General features: G+C 42.0%; 1 protein-coding gene across 1 annotated transcript in view; it reads left to right on the top strand.

Moving 5' to 3' along the window:
- The window catches only part of ADAMTS9 (ADAM metallopeptidase with thrombospondin type 1 motif 9), a 162,072-nt gene that overhangs the window by 116,224 nt on the left and 35,008 nt on the right, over positions 1-10,840 (top strand). The window contains exons 29-30 of the mRNA XM_030307173.1: positions 2,048-2,215; positions 9,137-9,310. Of these exons, the coding sequence (XP_030163033.1) occupies positions 2,048-2,215; positions 9,137-9,310 (342 nt within the window). The remainder of the gene's footprint in view (positions 1-2,047; positions 2,216-9,136; positions 9,311-10,840) is intronic.

The following is a 10,840-nucleotide window of genomic DNA, read 5'->3' as shown; positions in this document are numbered from 1 at the left end:
ATGCTGTATGCCCATCCATTGTCCTCTCAGTAGCCAGGGTAGAACTTCTGAAGCAAAAATCAGACCGTGTTTTGCCCTGATTTAAAACTCTTCTGTGATTTTTCCAAATCCAAATGCATTATGACGACCTATGAGCTCTGCACGGTGTGGCCCTGGGCGAAGCCTCAGGAGCCCTCTTGCACCCATGGCTCTGTGTCTTTCAGAGCACTCATTTCTGTTAATAAGCATGCATTTGTTTTTTTGTCAACATTGCAGTGTTTTGATTAACACTGGCCTGTAAGCTCCGTGAGGGCGGGGAGTAGTCAACTTCGTTCATCACTATATTTCCAGCCCTTCGCATAATTTTTGAAACTTAGTAGTTGCTCACATGTTTGTTGAATAAACACAGAGGAACTCATCCCAAATTCCACTTGTGCCCCTTTGTTATTTATTCGTCCAAGGAAAGTTTCTAAGGACCAAAATTAGTCACTAACAATAGAGATTATTCCGTATGCAAGTCATTAGACCGGTGGTTTGTAGGAATATTTCTAGGAGCTTCATTTTAAAAACCTTCCAGAATTATGTCCCAAGTCTTTATTTATGTCAAAGCACCATAGGTTGAAAGATGGGTATTTTTGTTTTGATCTGAATATTCAAATTGGGCTCCTTTCTTCCTCACTGTATGCTCTGTTAAGATTTCCAGATTGACCTCTCCAAATCATAATACTGTCATAAGATGAAGCCCAAATGAAACCAGCAATGTTTCCCTTTCCTAAAGTAAAAAGTCAGGGCCAAACCTATTAATATACATATTTCAAAATGATCTATTCGCTACTATTGAAATCTTTACAATGATTTGTGTTTACTAGAGAAAGAGGTCTGGCACATTTATGAATGATACAACTTTGGACATGCTTGGTAACAGCGGTTGAATTAATACTAGGCTACGTGTTTTACGTGATGCTATTTATCTATTAGGCATGAAAGGGCACTTTGGTAATTTAAGTTAACAAAATCACAAAGTTAGTGAGGGCAATAAGAACTATTGAATAGGGGGCGATGACACGAAATCTATTCCCATTGCAGTTTCACATTTTGTTCTTCATTCTTAAACTCATTTCCCTCTAAAAGTCAAGAACGTTATATTGGGAAGTAATGTGTCTTGAAAATCTGAGCCAGCAAGCTTATGATCCAAGTGGTAATGACTTCTGTAATCGCTAATGAGGCAATGGACATTGAATATCTCAGTGCACTCATTGGGGCCAGCCTCTTGCCTGTTCCACAAGAAGCTGTCATATCAAATTTTTGTCCTGACTCCATGGGCGCTTTGATTCCTAGACCTTTCTGAGAAACCTAATCTGAAATCAAAGTCAAGTTCCTTAGATGTGGTCAGACAAGGTCACATTTAAAACAGTTCAGTGAACTTGCAGATCAAAGTTGAAAGGTAATGCCCCCCCTCCCAGAATTGGCACAGACTTACCTGCCAGCTTACCTTTCGGTTTCTAATGTGGCTTTTTCACCTCCTTCCCAACGGACTGGGAAAATGAGGGTTTATCCTCTGAAAAATGGTAGGAGAGTTTCCTTAAATCGTTTCATTAGGAAATTGGACACAGTTGTATTTTGGAAATGCACGTTTATCCAAATCAGTGAATCGCAAGGCATTTGGTTGAAGAAGTATCCTGATCCTGCCTCAAGTGAGTTGTGCGAAAGGCATCCTTTCTAATTCATAGGAAGATTTTTTAGAAACTCAGGATGTCATGGTAATTTCAGGTTCATTGGCTTTATTTTTTGGCCAAAATTGTCAGGATTTACCCACACTCTTGAAGAACCCAAAATACTAGGCAGGATTGCTGCTGAAATATTACGGACATTTTTTTTCCCCGAATGCTATCTTCTTGCCGTGTAGAGCGTTGAGATATTACCTTAAATGGTGTTGGAAAAGGGGGGAGATGGTGACTCTTGTCAGGTATGATCTTAACATCTCACGACACGGGTTTTTATCAAACTCCATGTGATTTAAAAAAAAAAAAACACACAACAACAACCTTGCCATTGCTTTATATTTCAGTGTTCTGTCTCTTGTGGTCGAGGGCATAAACAACGAAATGTTTACTGCATGGCAAAAGATGGAAACCATTTAGAGAGTGATTACTGTAAACACCTTGCTAAGCCAAGTGGGCACAGAAAGTGCAGAGGAGGAAGATGCCCCAAATGGAAAGCTGGCGCCTGGAGTCAGGTGAGCAATGCTTCTCCTCTACGACTGCTTCCTTACCTTGGGCCACGTGGCTGACACCGGCGTGTTGGTTGTGTTTGTCTGCACAGGTTTGGTTTTTCAGAGGGGAGCTTGGGGACGGGGAGGGACGACTCTTTCCATCAGGAGAGTTGTTACCTAGCCGAGTGGATTCTACCTTCGGGGCCTTGGGTAACACCTACAGTAGGATGGTTGTGAGAATTAATTCTAAGTAGTAGTAGATATTGATGTCAGACATCTAGCACGGAGTAGCCCTTTAATACTTCGCTGATGGCATTTTTATCATCACTCGCCACTTAAAAAAACACTAACTCAGATGGCAGTAAGGTTGACTCTGGTCACCTCGCAGGGACTGGGTCTGAATTTACCTTTGAGGTTCTTAAAGAAAGGGCTGTCAGTGTGAGGTATTATAGCGAATGTTCTTAGATACAGCAGAAGTGGGAGACAGAAGTTCTCTCTCATTTGCTAGCTATGTGACCTTGGGTGATCTGTTTTCACCTTCCTGAGCCTACTGCATTTAGCTCTTATGAGGATTTAATGCAATAATGAATGCCAAGTACTTAGTTCAGAGGTCTTAAATCTAAGAGGCTCTCAAGAGTAGTATTTTGTGTGAATGAATGTGATGCGTGTGTCAGATGGGGAAGGGGTAAGTACCCAAGAAACTGCAGTCAGACTCCGCTAATTCTAAACATTTGATAATCTAGCCAGGAGCTGGGTGAGAGTGTTTCCCTGTTGGATTCAACAAAGAACTCCAGAAGCTTCTATTTATCTATAAATAATTGTTGTGTGAGCTAAAGTCTCTCACACGTAATCCTTGAAGCTGATCTCTTTACTCTGTACTTGTACATTTTCTCAGCTCGGTTGAAGGTACTTACCTACTAGTAATAAGGTGCAGGGGAGACTGGGTGGCTCAGTCGGTTAAATGTCTGACTTCAGCTCAGGTCATGATCTCACGGTTCATGAGTTCGAGCCCCATGTTGGGCTCCTCGCTGACAGTGTGGAGCCTGCTTGGGATTCTTTCTCTCTGTTGCTGTCTCTGTCTGTCTCTGTTTCTCTCTCTCTCAAAATAAATAAATAAACTTAAAAAAAAGGTGCAGTTTAATATATTCTGTATATAATGTTGCTCTTCCCCTCCACTGATGTGCCTCAGTGAGGTTTTACTGACTTTGTGGTTCTCCCGTGCAGTGGAGAATCACACAGCTGCCCCTAGGAATCAATAGAAAGGTAGGTTCCAGGTTGGCACCCTCTAGATTTGGTTCTTTCAGAGCCTTGATCTTGATTCCCTAAAGCCTCAAAGAAGCTTTGGACAGTTGTGTTAACATGGGGAGGAGTTGGGAGCCCTCCATTTCGATGTGACTAACGGAAAGTTCCTCCAGCAATGTGAATTTTTCCTAAAGGCTCTGAGCTGTCATCATTGCCCCACATGCACGCCCTCCCCCCACCATAGCCACTTCACAGAAATGTGAAACATGACCTGCATCATTCCCTAGAAGAGTAGCCTCATCCTTCTCGAGGCCTTTATCGGAATGATCGCGTGTGTTTGTGTTTGTGTTTGTGTTTTAATTCAACAATCCAAGCATCGGTGCCCAACCAGAGCTAGTTTCCCCTCTGGCTTCCCTACAGGATCAGATTTCAAGGCAGCGTTTCATATTGGTCTTCCTTAACGGTTTGTCTGAGTGACTGCTGTCCTCTGTAACTTCCAGCCCTTTTATTTGGGGAGCTATTCAATTCATGTAAAAGCCTGCAGCTAACATTATTTAAGATATTGCACTAATTAGCTTGTCCTCTTGTAGACTTTCATGCTCTGTTGCTTTTCTTTATGTTGCTTGGCCTCTACTTATCTATTTGCATCATGCCCTGAATATTAAGTTTAGAGCATGGAGATGATGCTCATTTTATAGGGCTATGTATTTGACATAGAGACAATTAAAAGAATCTTTCACTCTCTACTGGTAAACACAGAGTGAGTTTTAGCCCAGCATTCTGTGGTCTTTTGGAGAAGTCCAAAATTGCTTACAAAGCTGGGATGATTAGGTTTGAACCCTGTGGGGTTTTTTGAACATAATGTAATAGGATTATCAGACTGCCTCCCCAGAAAAGACTGCACCTGTTCAAAATGATTGCTTGGAAAAGTCTAGTCACCTTTGTAGAAAAACGCAAGTAAACACAGTTATGTAATGGTCTGTGGCCAGCTTTGAAATGCCCTGATTTGGTCTGTAGAAATGAATTATAAAAGCGGGCAGGACAAGGTGCTGCGTGAGTAAAATCTGACTTGTGCAGTTTCGAAGTGTAGCTGAAAATAATCAGACGCAGTGGTTGATGGAGAAAGACGGTCTGCGTGGTTAAAGACTATTGACTTACTAATGATCCAGTGGTAAACAGAAATGTCCCTAAGGCAGGGATACCGAAGCAAGAGTAATGTTTACCCATTTGCAACAATGGTTGGAAGATTTTATATCTGGTTCTTCTGTTTTCTGCCGGTAGCTATATCCTAGTCATCTCTTGTTGAAGGTAGGAAGAAGAATGAGTGCAACTTCTCATCATGTTGAAATGTCTGATGATGACAAGACGTGTAGAATGTTGGGGTTGGCAACGGGTATGCTGTGTTAATCTTCATAGTCTCGCCCTCAAAATTGGTGCTTTGAGATTTAAAGGGGAATGTTTCATTTCTCCATCTTTTGAAAATCTTGAATTTGTCAAGGAAATTTTTCCAGCAAAAGGAGAGCTTTTACTGGAAGACATCCAATAAAAACAAACTGAGGGCTGATGGGGGGTGGGAAGGAGGGGAGGGTGGGTGATGGGCATTGAGGAGGGCACCTGTTGGGATGGGCACTGGGTGTTGAACGGAGACCAACTGGACAATAAATTATATACTTAAAAAAAAGGAAAACATCCTCACTAAAACTGTAAAGCACTTTTAGAAGCTCATGTTCAATTTGTGTAGATGCTTTTGATCAAGAGGTAAGGGATGCACATGAAATTTTAAGACAAAAATCAGCCTCGAATTCTTACTCAGTTTGAGAAATGTGAAGGCTCGGTAATCCCATGAAATAGAAGCATTCCTGAGAAAAAAATCGTTTAATCTACCCTATTCTTCTAGAAAGGCTTTCAAAAAAAATGAAGGTCAGAAATAAAAAGATTAAATGAGCAGGTTAGAGTAAAAGTAACACTTTATCGTCACTCATCAGTCATGAATCCCGCAGTGGAGTCATTCATCAGTCCTGAGATGCATGTGTCTCTCACACCGTAACCTCTCTGTTCTCAGAATGGGCCTAAGAGCCGACAGAATGCCATGATTTAATTAAAATAGACCTTTTTTGTAGCGATACAAAACATTATGCTTTGTCTTGCAATCAGCGGTGCCTTAGGTTAAGGGAAAATAACTAATTTTTAAAAGCTCTCCACCGTTCATGCCAAAATGGAAACTGGCAAGTTGCCTTGTGAATCCACCAGCCATTTTTGGTGAGGACTTTCCTTGTGATTCCAGTGAGAGCAGCTTGGTTTTGGTGTTTGATTCTGAAGTATTTTGCAAGTATTTAATGCAGAAACATGGCAAACGTGTAGCTCGTGTCCTTTGAGAAATCAAGGAAACCATGTGCACAGAGTCGGTCATGAGAAAGGGTCGCTTTCGTGCTTCGAGCTCTCCATTGTTTTGTTTGCATTTGAACTGTGAGCACTGATGTTGATTTGTTTGAACACAGGCTTCTCACCCACACTCTTGCTGACGTAGTACGGAAGACTGCATCATATTAGCACCATATTTTAAAACTGGAAGCCAAATTCTAATCCACAGTGACCGTGGTACATTGCCTAGGGCAGAATTCACTTTGGCTGCTTTTGGGTTTTGTTTTTGCTGGAGTTGGAGTGATTATCTCTGTTCCTTGCCGTATTTGTGCACGATCTCCCTAAAAGGTTTATTAGGAAGTACAAAGATATGTCGTGTGCCGTGCTCGGCATGGAGCTAAGCCCTCAACTAGGGGGTGATTTTGTCCTTTGGGACATTAGGCAATTTCTAGAGACAGCGTTGGTTGTCACAACTTGGTGGAGGGCGGGGAATACACCTGGCATCTAATGGTTAGAGTCCACAGATGCTGTCACACTTCCTACAGTGGATGAAACAGCTCCCCGCAAGAAAGAATTATTAGGTTGAGAAACCCTAGTACAGAGCCAGGAACATAGTAAGTGCTTGGTAAAAGGTGGCTATTATCATTGGGACTGTTCTTATGTGTTAAAGTTGGTTCCGAGAGTTCTTTTTCAAGCTAGTCCCTCCTCTAAATAACATCACCACCATAATTTCAGCAGTAATTCTGGAAGAAAGTATGTAAACACTTTCCAGTTTTCAAGTATATAGGATTCCCCACACACCAGAGGGTGCACAGAGACTCTTTTGATCCGTGGAAATAAGTGTCAAGGCCCCCGGTCAAGTTGGTGAGGCCTGCACACCAGCTAGCAATGCACAGTACCGAGAGCAGACAGATGAAACATAGCTCCCGGCTCAGTAGTTCGGAACGAAAAACACCTCCTTTCAGACCTGCGCATCCTGTGCCGGAATGATGGCAGAGGGAGCACATTAGCAGAGACTGCCCGACCTTTTTCTTTTACAAACTAACGAAAGCCTGTTCCAAATGGAACCAGAAGCATTAAGCACACACATGTGCACACAGCACAACCCTCACCACCTCCAGGGTCACGCAGAGGTCTTTCGGTTGCTGTTTTATTCACGAGGTTTCCATACACATCGCTCAGAATTCTCCGAGCAAGCCTGACTGGCTGTGTATGCAACTCATTGCCTCCCTTGAGACACAGTGCGGGCGGAAAAGTGCAACCCAGAGAGTTCACTCGGATGCAGCCTATTACATTCAGAATAAAGATGACCGTAGATGCAGGATTCGGAAAGGCAGAGCTCATCCCTCACATGCCTTTAAGTCGTGTCAAAACTTTTATTTTTTATTTCACACCTGGCTTTGACATTATAAACATCAGAAGCCATGACGGCATGTTATATAATTGAACTTTCCTGTGTCTTTGCCTTTTGAAAAAGTATTCAGTGCTGGAGGAAGTGATTTTTTTTTAGTTTTGGATACTTAAGGCTCTTAATACCTTACCTTCGTTGAACCATAAGTAATTTACTCAATAACAATAGCATCAAAAAGAGGTTTCATTTATTTAGAGCTTGAATAGGAGACACTCTGAAAGTCTTCCATGGTTTTTTTTTTTCCTTTTTCTTTAGGTTATTAAAACGTTAGGAGACTTTGAATATATATCAGCCCTATGCCATGTTCAAATTTGTTTACCTAATGGTTCTTAGTCTTTCTCTGTATTTCCATTTCGATACACTGTTCTGGAAATGTACTCTTTTATATTTAAGACCCCAAATTCAAATGGCGGCAGGGTTTGTAGTCGTCATTGTTTGTTGTCAATGATGACGCCGTTGGAACATTTCTGTCATTCATGGGATGACACTCCCAAGTTACAGTTCCTTCATTTCCAGGGTAATCAATGGGAAACATACATGTAGCTCCCGTGAGCCTTAAAGGGTCATTCTCTGTAGACAAGAGCATTACTTGTCTTCAGGGGCCCTCTTATTCCACCCAGGACACAATGACTTTAAAAGTCTGGCTCCTTCTGGGTCACAGACTCATTCAATCCAATTAATACAATTAAACCCAAACAATAGCAGCTGTGTTGCCTCAAAATATTTCCTTCTCTTTAGCTAGCTTTGATGTGAACATTTGAGCCCCTCCCTGGCATAGACTCATCTGAAATGATATGATTTCCCGAGCTGCCCTCTGAAGAGCACCAACTATTTTCTTAAAATATGAAATGATTGGGCACGGATACCTTTCTAATTGAAAGGATCATGATTCTATTCTTTAAGACTTCCTCTTAGAAATACGGCTTTAATGTATGCTAAACTTGTTTTCTCAATGCCAGACAAATTAGCGGAGGCTGAGCTTTCGCAAAAACTCAGGAACGATTTTAAATAAACGCAGTAATATGCTGTTCTTTCCAAGCAAACGTTGCCTTTGGTTTTTAACTGTCAAAACCTTAATAAAGACAATAATTCTTGGCCTGCCCATAAGTGAGATTATGAAACCCAGCAGTGAGGAAACCATTAAAAAGTTAATTTAAAGGAAAGCTAATTGCAGATTTAATATGGCGTTTTGCAACTTGGTCAACAAAATGCTTCAGCCTGATTCACAGTATTTTTCAGGGGCTGGAAACATGACGCCCGCCTGAAGAAATGGTTTTTCCTTGTCAGTTTTTATTCTTCGTGTATTCATTTGAGGTTGTAAATAGACACTAACACTTTAGTGAATTCAGTAGTTTAAAAAAAATTCTTCTTTCCTCTACCTCCAGGAATAAGAGCAAGGAAAGAAAGAGACTGGAGAAAATAATTCTGCTTATAAGGCCCTAAAAGCTTCAGTAATTTACTCTCGTTGGGTTATGCTTTTAATCTGCCAAGAAATTCTTCTTGTACAGCACTTATCTCCAATTTTCAAGAAACTGCAATCCTCCGGGATAGTAATCATTGGGGATTTTCATTTCACATGGCAGCACTATTTATTTCTCGATCGTATCATTTCATAACGATCTCTCCCAACCTCTCCCATCTCCAAGACTTTTGGTATCTTTAGAGATTCCCCAAGAAAGGTAGAGATACTTTGCTCGCTCACCGGCATCGACAGGCAGTGAGTTTGCAGATTTAAGTACATTATCTTGGGTCCCCTTCATTGGAAATTAGAAAGCTTTGTAATCGCAGGGAAAGTCATTGGATTAGGAGCGCATTCCCCATGACTGTGACCCTCGCCACTCCTGCCACACACACACACACACACACACACACACACACACCCTCCCCACCAAATGACCCAAAGCTCCCACTTACACAGTCTTTCTTCTTAGTGCTCTGTGTCCTGCGGCCAAGGCACACGGCGGAGAAGTGTGAGCTGTCAGACGGGAACACACAAAACAGCCAGAGAGACTGAGTGCAACCCCTACACCAGACCGGAGTCGGAACGCGCCTGCCAAGCCGCACCGTGTCCTCTCTATGCCTGGAGGGCAGAGGAATGGCAAGAAGTAAGTAGAGCCATGAAGTGGGCACCTGCCAGGCATTTCGCTCAACCCCCTTGCAACCATCACATCCGTTACCCTGAAAAGCCTTCAAGCACGGTGACAAGGCTGGCTGTTTCCCAAAAGGTTTGCTGTCAGACGGCAAGCGGTTCACTCCGACGAGGGTGGGAGAGCTCCTCCTTTTTATGCAGTTCCTACGTCTGTGTTCTTGAATGTTCCAAGTCTGGCTGCCTCCAGAAAAGCTGTAACAGGCCTTGGGCCAAATGCATACAGCTATCTTTCACAAAAGGAGGGGGAGATGGAAGAGATATTTTAAATATGTATATCCAAACTTGGTCATTCTGTGTCAGCTCAGACAGCCACAGGGCAGACTCCAGGTAGGACCTACTCTGTGTTTGTCTCCTTTCCATGACTTGGGCTGTCAAGGAGAAGACAGGCGGTCGCTTGAAGCCCCAGTTAATTAGTGAAGCATTTCCAACATTAAAAAAAAAAAATGATGGAATCTGAAGAACAGCTCAGTTGATGCAGAAATAGACTTGTTTTCTCCCTCACCAAGTTAATGTTTAGTTAAAGAAAACACTATGCGTCCCTGGAGAAGAGCCTGGCTAAGGAAGGTAACACTTGGACAGGAGATGATCTCCTGTTTCCAGAACAGAATACGTTGTAGAAAGGGGAGAAAGAATGTAAGAAAGCAAAACTGTGTCCATTGACTTTGGAACGAAATAAAAAGCACATGCTGTAAAGGGTTCAGAGATATGAATGATAAGATAGGAATTTCCCACCAGGAATGATTTTTAGAACAGGGAGAAACAGCGCCTGGTGTGTGCTACGTGCTTTATATTCTTCCCCTCGCTTAATCTTTTTAAGCACTGGGCACAGTGGGCATCACTATTATCATCCCATTTTGCAGTCAAGAAAACTGAGGCTCAGAGAGCCAACGTCATTTGTCCAAGCGTCACGTGCCCAGAAGGAGCAAGACCTGATTCTAAACTGAAACCATTACCTGATACTACAGCTGCATTTAAAAATAATTTTACACAAGCACTCATGGCAATGCTGATGTACATTTTTTCCAGTTGTATTGAGCTATCATTGGCATATAACATTGTATTTGTGTTAGGTGAAGACATGATGATTTGACGTATGTATGTATTATAAGTTGTTATTAACAGTAACTATGTTATACTTAACATCCGTCAGCTCACACGGTTCCAAAATGTTTTCTGGTGTTGAGAACTTTCAAGATCTATTCTCTTAGCTTTCAAGTATATGATACAGTATTGTTAACTTCAGTCACCATGCTGTGTATTATATCCCCAGGACTTACTCATTTTGTAGCCGGAAGTTTATCCCCACTCACCTACACCTTTCCCATCACCTCTGGCACCATCCATCTGTTCTCTGTATCTAGAAGTTTGGTTTTTGTAAGATTCCATACACAACTGAGGTCGTACGATATGTCTCTTTCCCTTTCTGACTTGTAGCACTCAGCATAATGCTCTCAAGGTCCATCCCATATTGTCAGATGGCAGGATT

This window comes from Lynx canadensis, chromosome A2, assembly GCF_007474595.2.
Source record: "Lynx canadensis isolate LIC74 chromosome A2, mLynCan4.pri.v2, whole genome shotgun sequence".
In the NCBI taxonomy this organism is placed as follows: domain Eukaryota; kingdom Metazoa; phylum Chordata; class Mammalia; order Carnivora; family Felidae; genus Lynx; species Lynx canadensis.
The sequence above is the reverse complement of the archived record's forward strand: the minus strand, read 5'-3'. Positions and strand labels throughout refer to the sequence as shown.